Raw genomic sequence first — 20,904 nt, 5'->3', positions numbered from 1 at the left:
TGCCCGCCACATGGGTTTTCGTTTCATGATTAATGTTTTCAATCCTACAGAAACATTCTAAAGACTTTGTTGTAGATGATCTACTTCCTGGCAAACCAATCAATCAATCGGCCTGGCAATCTGGCGGTCACTCAGGACCTGCCTTTCCTCCTTCCCACGGCCTTGCCCAGCAGCAGCCTTGTTGTTTCTGGTTTCCACCCAAACGGTGAACCCAACACAGTTGCTGCTCTCTGGCTGACAGTACACAGGCCTCCTGACCCGTGTCTCTGCCCTCTCCTCCTGCATTTCTTTTTTCTTTTTTTTTTTTAAAGATTTATTTATTTATTTATGATAGACATAGAGAGAGAGAGAGAGAGAGGCAGAGACACAGGCAGAGGGAGAAGCAGGCTCCTTGCAGGGAGCCCAACGCGGGACTCGATCCCAGGCCTCCAGGATTGCTCCCTGAGCCAAAGGCAGGCAACGAACCGCTGAGCCACCCAGGGATCCACTCCTCCTGTGTTTCTTACCCCAAAACCTGTTCCCCATCTAGAGCATTCTCTCGAAGAATGTAGACCAAATCACATCATACCCTGCGTGGAGGGCTTCGCTCGTCTCAGAGCCACAGTCAAGCTCATCCCTGCAGCAGAGATGGGGCCCTGCCCTCTGTCCCAGCACCCTCCCATGGTTGCATGCTCCCTCCATTCCCACCTGGAGGCCTTGGGCCAGGTTCTAGAACACACAGCCAGCCCCCATCCAAGACTTTGGCACCAGCTGCTCTCTCCACTGTGGCTCCTTCCCATCTTCCAATCCAGTCTGAGATGTCTCCCTCCTTGGAAGGCCCCCTGACCACTTGTCTAAGGTAGGGCCCCCGGGGCTCCCAGCCACGTGCCCTGTTTCATGACCTGAGCATTATTTGGTGCTGTGTTACTGCATTGGCTGCTTCGGACACCACAATGTGAGCTCCACGGAGGAGGAGCCTCTATTAGGGCCTCAGCTGTCATGAGCACCATTTTTCTCAGCACGCTGTCCTGAAACTTCAACTTATGCTTCGACTTCCCAGTATGGCCACAGTCTTTTTTTTTTTTTTTTTAAAGAAAGCTTTCATAAAAATAAATAAATAAATAAATAAATAAATAAATAAATAAATAAATAAATAATAGCTTTTATATGTATACATACCACATGTAATTATAATAAATCACACATGTGGTGAAATCGTCCCCACCTCTTAGTATATTTTTCATCCCTTACTTATCTGCTTGGCTCCACCCCCCCATGCCCATGTTAACAACATCGTGTGTATCAGTCCATATCTTTCCCCGTGGTCATATAGTCATAAAGTGATGTGCACACACACATGTGCACACGGAGGGTGGGGGCTCTGAGATTCACCGTGACCCCGCTGACAACCTGCCGTCCACACTGTTCCACGTCTTGCGCTTCTCCCTCAGGGCCTTGTGGAAATCCCTCCGAGTCAGTCGGGGTCGTTCCCACTCATTCTTGCTAAATGACAGTATTACAGTCCGAGGTGATGACCACACCAGAATTCAAAGACACCCTCTTGATAAACGTTCATGCTGTGTCCAGATGTTTTGCCACGGTGAACAAAAAACGGTTAACATTTTTAACCCAGAGCCGTGAGAACCATCGGGCCCATCTGGGAAGCTTTAAACATCCAGATGGCTAGACCCAGGGGAGTGGCTCAGGAGGGCCAGCCCAACGGATGGGGTGGGGGATGCCCAGAAATCTGTATTTTTAATGACTCTCTAAGAAGCACTGGCTCTGCAAGAAAATGTGAATGTAGCAAGAACCATCTGCTTGTTGGAGGTGCCACCACAGCCTGAGTGGTGTGGGACCCAGGGCCCCCTGAACTTGCTGATTCTAGGAGCCGCAGAAGGGTGCCAGGCAGGAGGAGGGACAGAGAGGCTGGGGAGGCGATATGGCCTGGGTCACTGATGCTCTACACCGGCTGCAGGTCAGAAGCCCTGGGCAGCTTTGTGCAACATCCCAGTGTCCCTCCAAGCATGGAGACCTTGTCCTGCTGGTTTCCAGCCTCCCAGGTGACTCTCACGTGCAAGTGGACGGAGAACCACTGACAGGGTTTGGGGGGTCACCTGTCTAGGCTCAAGACTGTCTTCCCCACCTAATGGCTCTGGAACCCGGGCACGTTCCTTCACTTCTCTGTGCCTCCGTTTCCTTGTCTATAAGGTGAGGGTAATAGTAGTAACTGCTTGCCTGTTGTCGAGAGCAAACCAGGTGACGTGTGGCAGATGTCTGGCGCATGCTGGCACACGGCCCACACTCACTGCCATCGGGCTGTGGGAGACACGGCAGGACGACGATTTTGCAGGGAACGGTGGTTCCTGCCGACTGTCCAGTCCTCCAGCGGGAGGCCCAGCTGCCCCAGCCTGATGCTCCGTCCTCCGGGGTGCCGGCAAAGCTGCGGGAGACCTGAGAGTTGGGCAACCTCCTGCCGGGGCCTTGCAGTTACTTATTCCCACTTGGAATGAGCAGGAGTCAGGAGGGCCCAGCGCCGCCCAGAGTTGTCCGTCCGCACAGGAAAGACGGGCCCTCGCCTCCTGTCTGGGCCGGAGCCTCCTCCTGGGTCAGTCTCACGCAGCTGAGAGCAGCAGGGTATTGTCTGAGTGTTGCCAGGATGGCCTTCCCTTCCCCTCCTCCCAAATCTGACCTCTGGGCCTCAAAGGGTCTCTGTCCCCCCGCAGAATGCGGGAATTAGGGGCCGAATACACAGCAGTGGCTTGAGGAGAGCCCGAGGATCTTACACAACAGGCAACATTTACTGAGCACTTACTATGTGTCAGATGCTGTGCTGAGCATCTCACTGAAACCATGTGAGCACAATTATTACGCCCATTTCGCAGAGGAGAAAACGGACTCAGAGAGGTTCGGTGCTGAGAAGCACCAGTTCAGCATTGGACCGTCCATCCCCGAGGCGCGCGGCCTTTCCACTGTGCTCTGCTGCTCTGCCCAGGAACTGTGCTGTGTGGGCAGAGCGTCTGGACACTCTCTACCCCACCCTGCCCACCCCCAAGTCAGACCCTGGGGAGGGGGAGCGGGGAGGGGCAGTGTGCTCCGAGGTGGGCATGGTAGGGCTCTGGGGAAACGGGCCTCCTCCTCACTCACCCCACTCCAGACCCCCACCCTGTCCTGGTCTTCTTTTCATCCCGCTATGCCACAAATGCTCCCTACCTCCCCTACCTCCCCTACCTCCGGGCTTCCTCCTGCCCCCGTGCCTGGAAGCTTGTTCCCTCGCTGGCCCAACCGTGACATTCTTCAGTCTCAGCCCAAATATCTCCACTGCTGGGTAGAGTCCGTCACCTGCTAAAGCAGGCCCCACCCCTCTTCCCCGCTCCTTGTGCTCTGCTTCGTGGCACTTGTCACAATTCCTAGTGATCTAGGGACGCCTGGGTGGCTCAGTGGTTGAGTATCTGTCATTGGCTCAGGTCCTGATCCCGGGGTTCTGGGATCCAGTCCCACATCAGGCTCCCACATCGGAGGGAGTCTGCTTCTCCCTCTGCCTGTGTCTCTGCCTCTCTCTGTGTGTCTCTCATGAATAAATAAATAAGATCTTTAAAAAAAAATTTCTAGTGATCTATATCTCTTTACGTGCTGCCTCCCGAGATATAAACCGAGGTTAGAGATTTTGCCCAGCAAGCAGTAGATGCTCGTTGAATAGATTTTGAATGAATGAAGGCTACATAAGGGTGCTGGGAAAGCTTCTGTTGGGGTATTATCAACTGGCCCAACCTAGCAGCAGCCTTCAGCCTCCCCTAGGACACCCATCCTAACCTTCAGGGTCAAGGCTGACCTCTGTGTCAGAGAAACCATGGTGTGTTGTGGGGAAGTGGGATGCCCCTACAAGAACCTAGCTCTCATCCTGGTCCCGCTGGGGGTTCCCAGGGCTGAGAACCAGGCATCCAATGCGGCATGGGTGACTGCCTGGGGAGGCCCTGGTCCTCAGGTTTGATGAACAAGCCCCAGTGCTCTTAAGAGCCACCAGCCTGAACTCATGGGATCCTGGGTCAGCCTAGTTTCACAAGGGTCCAGGACTAAACACCAGTCCCAATAGAGGATACACCAATGGCATCTTCCTCCTGCTGCCCCCGTGATACTCATTGAGGAGCCGAGCTGGATTTCAGAGGAGACGTACATGGTCCAGCTCATGAAGACCAGAAAGCCCAGTCAGAGAGTCTGGCTACCCACAGTAGGCAGAGTAAGGCCCCCTTCCCCCAAAGATGTCCCCGTCCTAATCCCCAGAGCCTGTGAATATTTTATCTCACATGCAGACGGGGATCAGGGTTGTGGTTGTAATTGAGGTTATGAACCAGCTGACCCAGAGATGGCCAATTAGCCTGGCTTATCCAGGTGGGCCCAATGTAATGACAAGGGTCCTTAGACGTGGAAGAGGCAAGCAGAGAATCAGAGCAATAGTTGGAGATGCTACGTTGCTGGCTCTGAAGATGGAGGAAGAAGAGGTTACTGGCCAAGAATTGAGGGTGGCCTCTAGAAGCTGGAAAGGCAAGAGAACAGATTCTGTCCTAAAGCCTTCAGAAGACACCCTGCTCTTCTGACACCTTGACATGAGCCTAGTGAGACCCATTTCAGACCTCAGATCTCCAGATTGTAAGATAATAAATGTGTTGTTTGAAACCACAGCGTTTCTGGTAACTCAGGACAGCAGCAGTGGGCAACAAATGTACCAGCGCTACCCCTCGCTGTGGGGACAGGTGAGCGCCATGGTTGGTGGCCCCAACGAGAGCTTCTTTTGCTTCCTCTCTGCCTTGGGGTCAGGATCCTGGGGCTGTTCAATGGTGCCACTCACACCAGCCTAAAGCACAAGAGGCAAACTGGAGAAGCGAGAAGTTTCCAGAGCTTTCTGTGGGGTCCAGCCTGAAAGCGTGGGGGTGAAGGCGCAGGGGGCGGTCGAGAAAAGCCTGCTGGCAAACTCATCCTAGTACTCTTGATTTTAAGCCCCTGGCTTCTAGAAAGTCACATTCCCCACTGCCCACCCTTTCAAAAAAATAGGATTTTCTCAGCATCATCATTTGTACCAGCTTCCCTTGGAGGTGAGCTTATTCTGATAAAATCTGGCCATGTAGGGTCATTGGGAGTCCATTCCAGAGAACCTAAGTAAATCGTGGTGAAGAGGAGGCTTGTGGGAGAGCCTGTAGCACCTCCTCTAACCACCCGGAAGCAGCCCAGTTCTGGGGCCAGCCTGAGTGTGTTTCTGTTTTGCACCTTGGTGGGGATTAGAAGGATACCAAGCAGAGGGAGTGATTTCCTGAGGCTCTGGAGAAAGCCCACCTGGCCTTTTATGGGGGTGCATGGCCTCCCATGGGCAGGAAGGAGGATGCTGATAAGGGTACACAACAGGCGCCCCACACTCTATACACCTCAGCTTCCCCCATTGCCACACTCACAATGCAACCTTCCGGCCACAGCCCAGACCCTCGCCCTGCCACTCACTTGGCCCTGGCAGCCTGGCCCTTGACCCTGGGCTTGCATGTATGTAGCTATATCACAACTGTCCATGGCAGGCCTAACTCATCCTGTGGCCAACATGGAGCAACCTCACTACCTTACCAAAATCTGGGCCTTTGAGCCCCAAATTCTTCAGGGGCCAGGTGAGCACATGCTTCAGCTGCAAACAACCCCTCTGTCCTTACTGTCATGTTCTAATCCCTAAGAAAGGCCCAAATTAGACTCAAACCATTCGTGTCCTGTAGATTTATTAGCCAATGATAGAAACCCTGCTGGACCCATACAGAACAGACACGTAACTGGCAGACATCTGGAGAAGACCTCCCACCCCTCGCCCCCTCCCCTTACACTCAGAGTGGTTCAGTCCCAGAGTTGGCCCATTATGAGCTGTCTCAGTGGATCTGCCCCTATGGGGCCCCTCTCCTGAGGCACAGCAGGACATAGAAATGTTGACCAGAGGGCAACAGAAAGCCTAGGACTGATGCTGCCAGAGGTCACCCCTCCTGCAGAGAGAAATCTGGGACCAAGGAAGCATCCTACACATTATGAAGGACACCTTCTTTCACCCTTGCACCCACAGACTTCCCCAAATCCAAGAATTTCCCACATATATTCATCTCCAGGGAATTCGGTGTGGGGGGGGTGTTGCACAAATTCGGATTTCTGAATGTCAGATGATGGGGCATTTATAAGATTAAGGGCCAAGAGTCCTTCAACACACATCTAGGAAGGACCAACTATGTGAAAGCTCATGCTGGGCACTGGGTGGGGTAGGGAGTTCAACACCTGGTCAGAAGCTTGGCAGGTAGACTGATGATCCAACCTTGATCTACATGGGCTCCACCTCCTTCCCTCTGGGGAAAGCTATGAGTAGACTCTCTCCTGGGAGGAGGGATCTGACTTTAATGCTGTTCCCCTGTAAGAGTGAGAAGCAATCAGATCCAAGCAGAATTGTAGGTCCTTCCTCGTTTAGGACGCACAGGTCAAGATGGCGGATGAGATGCATGAATGTTTTTAGATCCCAAAGTAAATAAGATCCCACACGGAGGATTTGGGGACGAGAAGGGGGAGGTTTGGAGGAGTCCCCATTAGTCATGTTGATCCTCAGGAGAGGCCACAAGAAGTGAGGTCTTTCTTCTTGGGAGGGCCAACAGGAATCAAGTCCGAGAACCAAATCGGTTGCAAGTGATGTGTGAACACTTCTAGGGAAAAGGCTTCTGAGAGAGACAGTCCCCACCCCCCCACCAGCATGCTATCTGGAACCTTGGGGGTCTCTTGATGCTTATTGTTCAAGGCCGGCAGATGTCCTCCCGGGGGAGAGCATAATGGGGGCGGGTGAGGCGGGCTCAGGGCACCATGTTCCACCACTTGAAGGAGAAGGGCTGTCGGCGCACATTGGTGCCACAGTGGACCTCCCCGTGCAGCATGTGGTACGGGGTGAAGTCGTCGATGAAGGTGCAGTGCAGGCCCAGCGGCTCCAGCAGGGACCGCACCTTCTCCTCCAGGCAGCACTGGCCGTTGATGATGGGCCCGAAGGGCTTGGGGATGCCCAGGTGCTTCCCCAGCACCAGCATGTTCACCTGCAAGGAAGTGGGAGGGGGGGGTCCCAGCTCAGGGCAGCACTCCATCAGCAGCTCCACCTGCACACCTGCACCACATCTGGCAGGGCCTGTGCCTGTCTCGCGGGCAGCCCTGAACACGCCCTTCATCCTGCGCGCAGTGGGAGAGGCACCTGGGCTGCTGAGACTCTGGCGTCTATGCGATCCCATGGGAGCAGCTGCAGAGCTCCCAGGGACAGCTAACTTCCCGGGGCTGCCCTCCTTCCCAGGGGATCTTGGGGGCCGCCCAAGGCCCACTTCCTCGTTGCAGCTGATTGGACCAGACACTTGACCCAAGCCGGACCAATCAGATTCTCTCTCTCTCTCTCTCTCTCTCTCTCTCTCTGCTCTATTTGCAGCAGGGCCTCTGCCTCTGTGTGCATCTGTGCGTGGCTGTGCCACCTTAAACCTCCTGCTCTGGCTCAGGCAGGCATGGGTGGCCCTTGTCTGCAGGCCCTGGAGGCACTTCCGTAATTGCACATCTGTCTTAAACATGCAGGAAGGAAGGGGGATAATAGGAGGGGAAACCGAGTTTTGCAAATGGGGAGGAGGCCCGAAGGTTAGCCAGAAAGGGGAAGAGAAACGGGGGGGGGGGGGGGGATGAAGCAATGACGGTGTGGACAGGCCCCCTGCAAGGCTCTGATGCTGGGTGAGTTGAGTTCCTCTGGCGGGTGGAGGTGAAGGGGGGCTGGAGGAGGGGAGGGAGGCGGAGGAGGAGAGTTGGGTCATCTACAGAAGCGCGACTCCAAGCGTGGTCCTCGGGGAGCAGCCTCAGCGCCACCTGCTGAATCAGAACCCATGGGGGGGGGCAGCTCCAGGTGTTCCAGAGTCAAAGCCCTCCCTCCTCAACCAAAGGCCGCTTCTTCCAGGAAGCCTTCTCGCATCTCCAGTCCTACCTCTCCTGCTGGACGCGCTTTGTCCTACCTCTCAGCTGCCCCGTGACTTTATTATACAAAAAAGATCTTGACTAGAACACGCCCTGAGGGAGGTAAAGAGAGTTTCCCTTCCACTAGAGGAGACTGGAACTCGAAGGCAGGGAGCAACCTTGGTGGTTTCCCTGACGGTGCACCCTAAGTATCCGGGGCTGGGTGGACAGCGGGGAGCTGGGGGCGGGCGAGCACAGCACGCATGGGAGCTCCGGGCTGACGCTGCCTGCTGTGCGCACGGGGCCTCATGCGATCACTGCTTCACTCCACAAATACCGAGAGGGTCCCTAGAGGAAGGGAAGGCCCCTGCCCTCCTGGCCCTTGAGCAAGGGGCTTGGCCGGTGAGCATTCCGTTGTGACCAGGGCAGTCCTTCCGCTGGCCGTCATGGGGCCCCCTGATTCTCTCTGCCACCCCCACCAGCCACCACCAGTCTACACATGACAGCGACAAAGCGTCTTGCCCTTCTGCGGAGCAGGAGCCTGGAGCCTAATTTGGTGAAACGGATTTAAGTCATGCACATGGCCTCACCAAGTCAGGGAAGAAGGCCACCGCCTTTTTCCTCTCCGTCTTGAAGAGCTGGGGGATGTCCACGATGTCCCGCTCCGTCAGGCCCAGCTCCCGCTTCAGCACCTCCCGGTTCCAGTCGATGCAGCTCTGGTGGGGAGTAGAGTTGGAGAGACCTTGCCAGGGGGTGTTGGGGGGACCCAAGAGGTCACGTCTGGTTAAGGAGACAGGCTGCCCAAGTGTCCACGGACCAACTCTCCACGCAAACCTTACCTATGTGTCCCTTCGTCAGAGTGCACCTGTTCTGGGTCCCACCTCTCACAGTCCCACCCCTCTCCCTGGGCTAGATCCAGAGTGTTCCACGGCGATCTGCTTTAGTGAGTGTTCCAGAATGTCCCATCTTTGGCCCTCTTCCCTTCTTCAGATCCTCCACTCCTTAGGGGGGCATCTCCTTCTGTCTCATGGTTCCGGACACCGTCTACACACCGACAACTCCCACAGTTCTGTTTCCCAGCTGCTCTAGAGAGCCCACCCTCTTTCCCGATCTCAGTTTGGCACATACAACCGCCACTCTGCACCTTCACCCGGATGGCCAATTGGCACATCAGGCCCCCAAACAAGCTCTTCACATCTGCACGCTCCCCCCACCACGCTGGTGTCCTTCGGCATCGTAGGTGCAGCCGGCCGCTCGCGTCCAAGGCCGCTGCCTCCTTCCCCCTCGCCTCACACCCCTCTTCAGCTCCACCTCTAAAAGATTTCCCCCGTCTGGCCTCTTGCCACCACCTCTACTGCTTTCACCTGGTGGACAGCCATCCCCCTGGTTAACGTGGCTTCCGAACCAGTCTCCTTGCTGCTCCTGCCTTTGAGGCCCGTGGCAGGCACCACCATATCCTCGCAGGCCTCCAGCTGTGGGGGCGGCCTTGACCCTCGAGGCCCGACTCTGGCTCTGAAATCCTTCCTGTGTCTGCGCCTGGGACCACACTTCCCACCAGTTGCTAACAGCAATGCTGAGTGCGACAAGGATACTGAGGCAGACCTGTTTCTGGGAGCCAGGGGACTCCTCCTATGGCCACCATTGGCTTGAGGACCCCCCCCAAGATTTGCTGAAGCTGAGACGGAATGGAGGCGCAGAATGCTTCCCTCAGCCTGCCTTTCCTCTCGCCCACCCAGGGTCTGCTGTCCCTCCAGCTCCCTCCTCTTTCTCGGGGACAGGCACTGTCCCTAATAGGATCCCCGCATGTTTAACTCCATCTTGGCATTTGCATCTTAGATGACGGCGTGCTGGGTGTCGTGTTTGCCCTTCTGGACCCTCCGTATAACCCCCTCCTCTGTTCTGGGCCTTAGGAGCCTGGTCCTTGGGGATCAGGGGCTCCTGTGTCCCCTGGCTTCTGGCGGGGCTCAGCCAGTGGAGCCCTGACAGGAGGTGGGGGTGGTAGCCGAGGGCAGCAGGGTATTGGGTTCCCGCAGCTCCTCACTGCCAAGCCTCTGCGCACTGGCCAGGAAGGTCACGGCTCCTGCCCCAAAGCCCCCTTTCCATGGCGACCTCTCCACGTTCAGTAACATGACTTCTCCCTAATTCCGTCAGGCCTAGGGGTGGTGACAGCTTAGAATGTCCCCCTCTCTCTAGCCTGGGGACACTGCACAGTCCCCTGCTAATTTCCTCAAATCCTGCCTCTGCCCTTGTAATATTCCCATGATTAAACTCTAGAGTTATCCAGCTTGCGGTGCCATGGGTTTCTCGCCAGGACCTCATGTCACGCCCCCCACCCCCTGCTATGAAATATTGACATATTCTCAGCACGGTGGCAGGGCCGTCCTGGGTCCCTCCTCTGCCCAAATCCCAGCCTCCCTTCACCTCCCCAGAACCCCTCGGCTCATCCTCAATATTTCATGCCCCTCCCCCTACCCAGGGCCATCGTTTGTGCTGTTCTCTCTGCCTGAATGCGTGTCCTCCTCACACGCACACGGCTTACCCCTCATTTCTCCTGGGTCCCAGGAGGGCTGGGAGCCCCTCTGTCTGGGCCCATGCCAGCCTGGGCCTTCACGGACTCGGAGCCTCAGACTCCGTCCGCATCGCTGTCCCCAGCTGTGCCCACCTTCTACTCACAGCCCGTGGCCTGTACCTGCACAAACTTATTGTAGCTGATGAGGTTTACGTTGGAGAGGACCTGGTTGATGGAAACGGTGTGGACCGGCTTATCCCCTGTGAGCGAGAGAGCAGCGTTAGAGGAGGGGCAGGGGCGACGCCAGAGAGAGGGTCACCGGCTCTGGGAGGCAGCCGGGCGGAGGCCAAGTTCACAGCTCCTGGTCTTGGGAGTCAGTAGCTCTCTGGCCTTTCTGGACGTGGGGTAGGCACCACTCAGCAGAGCACGGCCGGGCCCTGCGCAAGCCTGGGGGTGGGACGGGTGACAGGGACAGGTGGCTGAGCACCACGTACTTCAGACCTTCATCTGAGTCCCTGCAAGTGTGATGCCTTTCACTGGAAACGTAGGCCCCTTCCAGGGCACTGGGTCTGTCCTTCTTCTTTCCGGCCAACAGCAGGGAGGCTGGGCCACCCACCCATCATCCGCCAGCCCTGAGGGAACACGGGACACTGTCCCTGCCCTCCAAGAGGTGACTGCCCAGCTTCCTGCCTGCCTGCTGGAGACAGGGCTGCACGGGGGGGGGGGGGAGGGGGGGGGCAGTTAGATTCACAATCTAAGGAGCTGCCAGCAAGCTCTCACCAGGGGCAGGCTGTGAGTTCAGTTCTCCACATTCAACACTTCATTTAAGCTCACTGTAACCCCACAAGGTGTGCGCTATCACCCTGTTTACAGGTGGGCAGATTCAGGCTCAGAGAGACCAAACGACTTGCCCAGGATCTTACAGCTACGAAACAGGGGGCGTGTGATTCAAAGCCAAGTCCGGGGCTCACAAAGGGCTGCAAGCCTTGACCACGGGGTAAGAGAGGGCTCCCGGGAAAGGGGACAATGGCTTTCCCTCCACCTGGTACATAACATCTGGATCTGAGGCTTTTTAAGGTTTGCCCTGGACTCAAAGGCGCTTAGCCATGGTCCTTATGGGAATGAGGGGGTTGGGAAGACTATTTCTTCCACCTTACGGCTGGGGCTCCAGGGTGGTGCCGGGAAGGGGGTGAGGATGGTGAGTGGGGAGAAAGGGACGGGAAAGTTCTACTTGAGAGCTTCCGCAGAACTCAGAATTCACTAGGATTCGTGCCATCCAGGTGGGGACGGGGATGGAGCCCTTCTAGCAGGCTTGTGCCCCTGCTCCAGCCCCAGCCAGCAATCGCTCTCAGAATTCCTTCCAAGCAAAATGAAAATGTGGGGCACTTTGTTCAAATAACAGTGGGAAAAAAAAGTATCACTAAAGGTACTAAAAACATGAAGCTTTTTCCTTTCTCCATGGTCTCTCTCCCGCTGTCATGTTGGTTTTTTACACACTATTCGATGTCACACTTCCTTGGCCATGGGACACCTGCGTGGTGAGCGCACACCTAAGAAGCGCTGGGCACACCCCAGAACTTGATGCATGCGCACAGCCCACCGGCTGCCGGGCACCCAAGCCCACGAGCCTCAGGACCCACGCGGAGCCAGGCAGCTCCCCTTCCCACATGCCTGCCATCCCGAGCCCTGGCAAATGGGCAATCTCCAAGGGGTGCCGCAGCCTCTGCACAGGGGTGTGCTAGGTACCTGGATCAGGGGTGGGCGTAGAGGCTCAGGGCAGGGACAGTTAATGCCAGGCCCCCCCTGAGATGCTGAGGGGCACATGCACCCAGGCCTCTCCACACCCAGGCTCCAGCTGCAGCAATCACTGGATGGGGAGGCCTGGTGGGCTGAGGCTCCAAGGAGTGAGGGGGCTACATGGGGGTCTCATCCCTGGGAAGCAGCAGGAGGATCCACTCACAAAGCACAAATTGCTAAGAATTTCAAGACAGTGGTGGCAAAGCATTAAGCCTTCTGACGACACTGGTCATGTGCCCACGAAGCTGGCCATGTCTCTGGCCCAGCCGTGGGCAGTGGGGGCTGGCGGGGCAAGGGGCGCAGTGGCAGTGAGGCTCTTGAGTGGGGGGACAGCCCTGCTATAGACTCGGCCACCCCTCTCTCAAGGCAGATGCGTCTTGCATCAGGAGAGGGGGTGGGAAGCTGGGGTGAGGGACGCAGACAGGTACCCACCAACAACCCCTTTGAACAGGAGGGCCCTGCCGTGGCCCCACTTCTGCTTTTCCTGGAAGAGCTTGAAGCAGGCGCTGGGGCTGGCCAGGAGCATCCGGAAGCCCTGCGTGGACAGAGCAGACCTCCTGAGCTCCCTGGCCTCAGCACGGCTCCCTGGAGCTCATCCTCTGACCCAGGCTCCGGGGACAGGCATGTCACCCCCGTCCTTACCTTCCCGTCTGGCGCAGGGACGAAGCTCAGAAACTCATCCACGTGGCCCACGGCCAACCAGTCCACAAAGAGCTCCACTGGAGGCTGTACCCTCTGCGCATAGAGGAAGTCCCGCACCACCTGGGTGACCCGGCGGCCGCTGGACCTGGGGCCCAAGGGGTTAAAAAAATTGCTTAACTTTAAAAAGTCTATGCAGAAAGGAAGACTAGGGGGCTCAGTGGTTGAGTATCTGCCTTTGGCTCAGGGTGTGATCCCAGGGTCCCAGGATTGAGTCCTGCATCGGGCTCCCCACAGGGAGCCAACTTCTCCTCCTCTCTCTCTGTGTTTCTGATGAATAAATAAATAAAATCTTTTAAAAAAGAAAAAAAGAAATGGAATGACAAGAGTTCAAGATTTCTGCAGTATCTCATTAAAAAAAAAAAAAACAAACAAACCAAGAAAGCCCTATGCACTGCGTCCTTTAAACTCTGCTCAGGCTGAGCTCTTAAGCAGATAGATGCAGGACAGCTCAATCCCACCCGGGCGGTGACCCACCGGGTCTTGCCATCCAGGCAGATGCTCAGAGCCGCCCTGACTCATCCTCACATTCTCCGAAAGACTGATTCACCACCCTATCCCGTCCCCTGGGGCCAGGCGGCTCTTCTTGGAGTTTAACTTCTGTCCGTCTTGCTGGGGCTTCACCTTCTGTACATCGGTGGGGACGGAGGTGGACAAGATCACCCCCAAAGGGCCGCACAGCCCCAGCATTTTGTGCTCGTGAACTTAAACCCCATCCTCCTTTGGCCTTCTGCATACGTATCTGATGCCATGGCCCAAACGTCCTCTTTTTCTTTCTTTCTTTTTTTTACTAAAAAAAGTAGGATCCACACCCAGCGTGAAACCCAATGCAGGGCTTAAACTCAGGCCCCTGAGATCAAGACCTGAGCTGAGATCAAGAGTCAGGCACTTAACTGACTGAGCCACCGAGGCGCCTCAAACTTCCTCGCCCCGTGGGATCCCGTGTGGAGGGCAGTTAGTCCCCTCCAAAGCCTCTAGGTTCACCTGTTATTTGACTGCAAGTCTGTCCTAACTGCTTTGCGGAATTTGGTCGGCTCCGGGTCTTGATCGACTCCACAGGGAAAAACCATTACCGTGATATTCCTTTTCTTTTGCATCAGTCTCTCCGTGTCACATGGTGAACAACAATCAATCTGTTACTCGCTGTGTGTGCCTGCGTGCTACGACGTCTCCTTTTTCATGTCCTAGTCCTTCCTTCTCCTGTTCTCAGGAAAAGACCTGATGGCGGTCATTTACATCATAGTATGAACAGGTTCTTGAAATGTGATTTCTCCAGGACTGTCGAGACTTAAAGCTTTTTCTTCTAGAGCTATTAACTAATAGACTGTTATTGGCAACATCATTTCTTTCTAGAATCATAAGACCAAAGCCTAGTCACAGCGCTGCTTTCTGTGTGACCTGTACCAGGTCACTCACCCTCTCTGGGCTCCCTTGTGAAATGAAAAGGCTGGACTGAATGATCTCTTAGGCCTCTGCTCACTTTGGGCTTCTCGAACTCGCCAAGGTACGTGTGGACGGTGTCCGGTGATCAGCCCACTGTCCCCCGGCCCCCGTCGAGAACTAGGATCTGATGACTCCCCTCTGGTTCTCTCCCAGGATGGAGTGGCCCCTCATCACCACCACCACCCTCCACCCCCGGAACACGTCTCCCTGCTCCTGTCTCACCCAGGCAGGTTGCCGCCGATGAGGATCCTCCCCAGGGGGTACTCTTTCCCATCGGCCACCACTGGGGGGCTGACCTCCAGATTCCCGAAGGAGTCCAGGCCACTCACAGAGCTGTCCTGCGGTTCCCGAGTCACATAGCCGAAATCTGGGCCCTGGCAAGGGAAATGGAGTCAGGCGAGGGACGGGGGTCACCAGAAAGAGCTTGAACCAACTCGCTGGGCTCTGAGCTCCCTAAGGATGGCGCAGGAGCGGCTGCCCATTCTTCAGATGGAAATACTGAGTCAAAGACAGGGATCTAACCTAGTCAATATTTCACGCATGCGTAGGGGCCAATGCTGGGACATACACAGGCGCTCTGGCCCTACTGCCGTGTTGGAGCACGTTATGCCCCGTGGTCCCAGGGAGACAGTAGGAAGGGCCCTGGTTGCCCGTGGGCCCCGGTAGACACGAAGCCCGAGGCTATGCCCCGCTGCCTCTTACCCTCTGAACGGCCTCCCTGCCAAGTGCAGTCCAAGGGCAGGTACCTGGCTGTTCCTGGGGACCAAGGGACTGGGGATGGAGCCTCAGTCTTTCAACTCTGGAAAAGGGGCGAGCTCCCCAGGGCCGTCGCTTAGAAGGAACTTAACCAGCACTGAGGGCCAGGAGAGAGCTCCTACCCCTCCTACCGCCTCTGGGATCCAGCAGGAGGTTGCAAGGGCCTCCCGGTCTCTACAGCACCTAAGGGAGCCTCCCCTCTTTTTTTCAAGGAGGTCCCGGTCCACAACCACCATCCTCCCAGTGCTCCTTATCACCAGTCATAGCCCCGGCTAACGGGGCTGCGTGCTCCCTCTGCTCGGGCACAGAGAAGCCCGGGCACCGATATCATTTTTGCCGACGAAGACGCTGAGGCTCCGGGAGGGGCAGTGACGCAGGCCAGGTCACACAGCACCTGAGCCACAGAGCCGGGTTGTCCTGATTCCGGAGCCTGTGTTCTCAACGGCAGCGCTGCCCCCACCCCTTACCGAAGGCTGCCAGATGTAGTAAATAAAAATCCAGGGTGCCCAGTTCAATTTGAATTTCAGACAAACCACATTTTTAGTAGAACCAAGTCCCGTGTGAGGTTTGGAACACACGCGAACGTAACTAGGCGTCTCCCGTATTTCAGGTGGTCACTCCTGTCCCTTAAGGACGCGGTCCCCGGCGCTGCCCCCCTGGACTCCACACCCTGGGGTGGCTCTCGGGTCGTGTCCCTCGGCCCTCAGAGCCAGGCTGCGGCCTGCGGCCCGGACCACTCACCAGGATTCTTTTGTAAGGGAAGTCTTGCAGTTCCCCGTTCCTGGGGGAGTCAAAGACCACCGGGAAAGTCTTGTGTGGCGCCTGGACATAGCCCAGCTCCATCTCGTCCTGTGAACGACAATCGACACTCGTTTGGCACTGAGCGCTTTGAGGAGGAACGTTCTTGGGATTTCTCTGTCTCGGGCCTGCTTTGCCCTTTGGGGTGAAGAGGGTGGGGGTTCATGATGCCTGTGGCTGAAGGAGAGCCCGGAGGCTCGGACAGAGGGTGCTGTTACCTAGGGCCACACAGCAAGACAGGCGGGGAATGAACGAGAACATGGACGTGACCCTGGGGGTGGACCCGTGCTAGATCAGGGCAGGGTGGCCCCAGAGAGGGGTTCAGGATGGGCCCAGAGAGGGGCTCAGGGTGGCCTGAGTTGGACAAACAAGTGACTGGACATCAGCTGACACTTCTGGCCTCCACCCGCAGTCACAAGGGGTTGACAGCTGGACAGGGCTGGGAGGGGACCTCAGGACGTATCCATCTGCCTCCTTCTCAGGTCTCTCAACCCCCCTGGTCCTGGAGGCAAAGACGGCCCAGCACGGGTGAACCATATAGCCGATGAGAAGCCCGGCCTGTTACGCGCCTGGCCTCGCTCTAACTCTTTATAAATATTAACTCCACGAATCCTCATCACACGCACACTCGTGCAGAGGCACGATGATTACCCACGTTACAGAGGAGGAAGGTGACAAACAGAGAGGTCTGTTTGTCCGAGGACACACAGCTAGTCAGTGGCCCAGCCGGGATCACACCAGCCCATCTTGCTCCAGAGGCCCGCCCCGAACTTCCGTCTCCTCCGATGAACCTCCAGCCACGGAGGCTTCTCAGCTTGGCTTTCACGGTCTCCCACTTCAGCTCCTGCCTTTCGCAGAAACTTGGCCCCGGCCACCAGGAGCACGAGGTCATCTTTCTCACGTCTCCCCTCTCTGGGGCCTTTGCCCACGCTGATCCTCTGTGAGGACCGCCGTCCACTGAGCCCCAGCACGGCCCTTACCAGCTCTGTGGCCCTGGGCACAGGCCCCTGCGAGCTCCTCAGGTGGGTAAGAGCAGGGGATGTTGAGAGGGCGACATGGCATGATGCATGGCCCACCGTGACGCATGGCCCACCCTAAGTGCCTCATTCATGGCAGCCACCATCACCACCTGGTCCCACCCTACGCCCTTCCTCCTGGACGTCTGTATTCATCTTCCTCCAAACCCTGCTGGCACTCTGCTGGCACCCCTGCTACACCTTCAACTGCAAGAGCGGTTTGTTTGTTGCAATAAGTCACCACAGCGGCCTTGGCGCTCGTGACACTGCGGCCAGATCATTCTTGTTGTGGGGCCATCCTGTGCATTCACTGTAGGATGCATAGCCGCATCCCCAAGCTCTACACACTCAAAGCCAGTAGCACCACCATCCTCCAGTGTGACAGCCAGAAATGTCTCCAGATGCTGCCAAGTGTCCCTTGGGAGACCGAGGCCTTCCGTGGAGAACCACAGACCAGGCCGCTGGGAGCAGGGAGTATGTCCCATCCTTCTGCCATTCCCTTCAGGACCAACCCTGTGGGAGGTGAATGGGGTCCAACCCAATGTCGGCGTGTGACTGGGTCTCCAAAAAGTTCTGGAGAGAGGGAGGGAGCTCTAGGTCTAGAATGAACAAAAGGAGTGCCCTGGGGAGGACAGTCGGAGCCCCCAGGTCCTTCTGGATATTCACAGCCTCCTCCTCCCCGCGCCCCAGTTGGGGGAGGCCAGCCTCCCCCTCCGCGATGCCACCTGGTCGGTGCTGCCCGGCAGCCGTGGTACCTGGATCCAGCGGTCATTGCGGTTCTCCTTCTGCGGGCAGACGGTCAGCTTACAGCCGGCCTTCCTGGCCAGCTCCGCCACCGCGTCCACAAAGCACGTGTTGTTCCGCACCCTGCACACAAGCCCGGGGAGAGGGGCTCAGGGCGGAGCCAGGTGTGGAGACCAGACGGGCCGCCGGGGGCCGCAGGACACCCATCGCGCCCCCCCCCCCCCGCCCAACACACTCACTGGCACACATACACCTCCAGGGGTGGCAGGGTGCTGGGCGTCATAATCCAGGGCGCCACACGGAACACCACGGTGTCGGTGAAGATCGGGGACTCGGAGAAATCCTACAGGGGAAGACGAGCGGAAGGAAGGGCGAGAGCACTGGCCTTGGAGTCCAGAGGCCTGGCTCATTCGTGCAGTTCCCTGAGCAAACCGCCACTTCCCTTAGTTTCTAGAGAGGCACCGGGGGGTGGTCCAGAAGCCTGGGATCCTTGGTGCCAGTGGTGCCCGTCCGTCCCGGGGACGGAGCCCCTTCGCACCCTCTGTGCGTGGGCCACCCCCACCCCTACCTCGTTGGAGTCATCCAGCAGAGTGACGTGGAAGGACACGAGCCCCGTGAAGCGGGCATCGGGGAACGAGAGGCCCTCCACGAAGAAGCGCTCCTCGTCCCCATGGAAGCGGGGCACCTCGTACGACACCTTGTCCTGGCCCAGCACGTGCCGGTAGGCCTCACACGAGTCTTCGGGACCTGGGAGGGGGGCGGGAGGGAGGGCCGTGAGCCCCGGGAGGGACCGCAGAGCACGACGGCTGCAGAGCTTGGCCGTGCGGGCCTCACCAGGCCCCTCGGGCCGGACTGCAGCCCCCCTCTGCCGTCGGGCCCGCGAAGGACGGAAGATGCTTGATGCCCAGTGTGGGCGAGGCCAGGGAAAGGCCCTGTCTTTCTTTTTTTTTTTTTTTAAAGATTTATTTATTCATGAGAGAGACAGAGAGACAAGCAGAGACACAGGCAGAGGGAGAAGCAGGCCCCATGCAGGGAGCCCGACATGGGACTCGATCCGGGGACCCCCGGGATCACGCCCTGGGCTGAAGGCAGGCGCTAAACCACTGAGCCTCCCGGGCTGCCCCGGCCCTGCCTTTCTAATGTTGCCGTTCAGGACAGTGGGCAGCGTCTCACAGAGTAATGTCCACTCCCAACGAGCCTCTCCGCTTCTGGGTGTCTCGGCTACAAACACACGTACGGGGTGTTCGCTGGCTGTCCACTCGCGGAACAGGTATGTGCTGAGCACCCACCCTGCACCTGCGAGGCAAGGCTCGAGGACACGGCCGTGAGCAAGGCCTCTGCCCTCCGGCCCCCTGCGCCGCGGTGAACCCTGCCCGCTGCCAACAGCCATGTGGTCGGGGGCCCGGGCATGTCACAGCACATCCATGCCCGGAACACACGTGGCAGCGGGAAGCTGGGGGCCGAGCTGCATGAGTACAGAAAGCACCGTCGGGTAGATCACTCGATGGGAGAAAGTGCCTGGAAAGCAGAGTATGTACACGCCACACACTTAGCGCATCCACAGAAAAGTCGGGGAGTTGCACACACTGCAACTCGTTAACAGTGAACACATTTTAAGAGTCAGGTTTAGGGGGGAGGATGAGGAACCCTCATTTTCTACCTTATGTATCTCTATATTGTTTGATTTTTTTAATTCTTAAAAATATTTTATTTATTTATTTATTTATTTATTTATTTATTTATTTATTTATTCATTCATTCATTCATTCATCATGAGAGACACACAGAGAGAGAGAGAGAGAGAGAGAGACCGGCAGAGGGAGAAGCATGTGGGACTCGATCCCAGGACCCTGGCACTACAACCTGAGCCGAAGGGAGATGCTCGACCACTGAGCCAGCCAGGCATCCCCTCAAGAATGTTTTTAAAGATTTTTGTGTCTTTTTTTTTTTTAAGATTTTATTTATTTATTTGTGTGAGAGAGAGAGAGGGAGAGATCGAGCACAGAGCAGGGGGAGGGGCAGAGGGAGAGGTAGAGGCAGACTCCCTGCTGGTCAAGGAGCCCGGACCCGGGGCTCAGTCCCAGGACCCTGAGGTCATGCCCTGAGCTGCAGGCAGACACCGCTGATGAGCCACCCCAGCGCCCCTAATTCTATTTTAATTCATCAAATCAAATTACCCTGGGCCACGGCTCTTCTGGGACGGCAGCCCGCCCGCCTCACGGCTCCCACATCTGACCCCCAGGGCAGGCTAGAAGCCAGAGCAGAGCCTGCCCTCTGGCTCACGGTGGGGAAACTGAGGCCCCCTCCAGCCGCGGGGCGGCGGGGAGGGATGGGCATGAACTCACCACAGGCGTGGAAGACCCGTGCCCACTTGGCGTCATAGCTCGAAGTGTGGAGGATAAGTTTGTGGTCGTCGAAGAGGGCGGCAGGGCCTTGCGTCCTCAGGACCATGACGGACATGTCTTCCAGGTCTGTGGGGCCAGACAGGGGCGCAGCTCAGGGGCCTGCGGCACTGGCGTCTTCTCCTCCTGCCCACTGCACCCCCCTCCAAGGGCAGAGGGTGCCCAGATCTGGGTCTCTGAGCCCCAGCTCTGCCCACCATCAGAAAACACTGGACGGCACTGGAAACCACCAAGAACGAACCATGAGGACGTCTTGAGCGTGTGCCCGTGAGCCCCACACGTCCACTCCGGGCCTCCACTTCCTCACCCCCCAGAGCAACGGGAAGTGCAGAGTGACTGCTCAGTGCCCTTGACAGGTGACAAGGGTGGGGTAGGCAGGCCACCTGGGCGGCGCACCGGGGACAGTCTGGTGTCAGCACTAGCATCCCTCTGTTCACACCGGGCAGCCCCCCGGAGACTCAGCGCTCCCCTGTCTGAAATAAGGGACGGTTGTGCCCACTTTCGGAGAAGCCGTGCCCGCCTGTGCATGGAGCACGTGGCCGGTTCCCCAAGATATGTCTGTGGCCTCCCTCATGGGGCTGTTGTGGGAAAGTGTGGGACTTAGAACATGGGGTGCCCTGAAACGCAGGCCAGAGGTGCCTGGTGGGGAGGCCAGATTCGAGGGTCGGACGGGAAGCTCTGGACCTGCCACAGACAGGCTGACTGACTTCGGGGATCCCCTGACCTCCGGCCTCAACACCTCATCCCTACGTGGGGTGATGTGATGCTGCCCTCCCACTTGGATGATTAAACAAGA

General features: G+C 57.2%; 1 protein-coding gene across 2 annotated transcripts in view; it reads right to left on the bottom strand.

The window, feature by feature from the left end:
- Nucleotides 1-5,712: 5,712 nt before the first annotated feature.
- Nucleotides 5,713-20,904, bottom strand: part of PADI3 (peptidyl arginine deiminase 3) — a 28,262-nt gene continuing 13,070 nt past the window's right edge. The window contains exons 6-16 of one of the 2 annotated variants that reach the window (XM_055332291.1): nucleotides 20,052-20,177; nucleotides 18,275-18,453; nucleotides 17,946-18,049; nucleotides 17,718-17,829; nucleotides 15,890-15,997; nucleotides 14,615-14,766; nucleotides 12,893-13,037; nucleotides 12,683-12,785; nucleotides 10,634-10,713; nucleotides 8,535-8,660; nucleotides 5,713-7,061 (exon numbers count right to left, since the gene is read on the bottom strand). In XM_055332291.1, coding sequence (XP_055188266.1) covers nucleotides 6,828-7,061; nucleotides 8,535-8,660; nucleotides 10,634-10,713; nucleotides 12,683-12,785; nucleotides 12,893-13,037; nucleotides 14,615-14,766; nucleotides 15,890-15,997; nucleotides 17,718-17,829; nucleotides 17,946-18,049; nucleotides 18,275-18,453; nucleotides 20,052-20,177 — 1,469 coding nt within the window. In that variant the 3' untranslated portion in view covers nucleotides 5,713-6,827. The remainder of the gene's footprint in view (nucleotides 7,062-8,534; nucleotides 8,661-10,633; nucleotides 10,714-12,682; nucleotides 12,786-12,892; nucleotides 13,038-14,614; nucleotides 14,767-15,889; nucleotides 15,998-17,717; nucleotides 17,830-17,945; nucleotides 18,050-18,274; nucleotides 18,454-20,051; nucleotides 20,178-20,904) is intronic. The other variant, XM_055332293.1, reaches the window with a different exon arrangement.

The sequence above is a fragment of the Nyctereutes procyonoides genome, unplaced genomic scaffold (assembly GCF_905146905.1).
Source record: "Nyctereutes procyonoides isolate TBG_1078 unplaced genomic scaffold, NYPRO_anot_genome, whole genome shotgun sequence".
NCBI classification, from domain to species: domain Eukaryota; kingdom Metazoa; phylum Chordata; class Mammalia; order Carnivora; family Canidae; genus Nyctereutes; species Nyctereutes procyonoides.
This window is presented reverse-complemented; position numbering and strand designations above follow the sequence as displayed.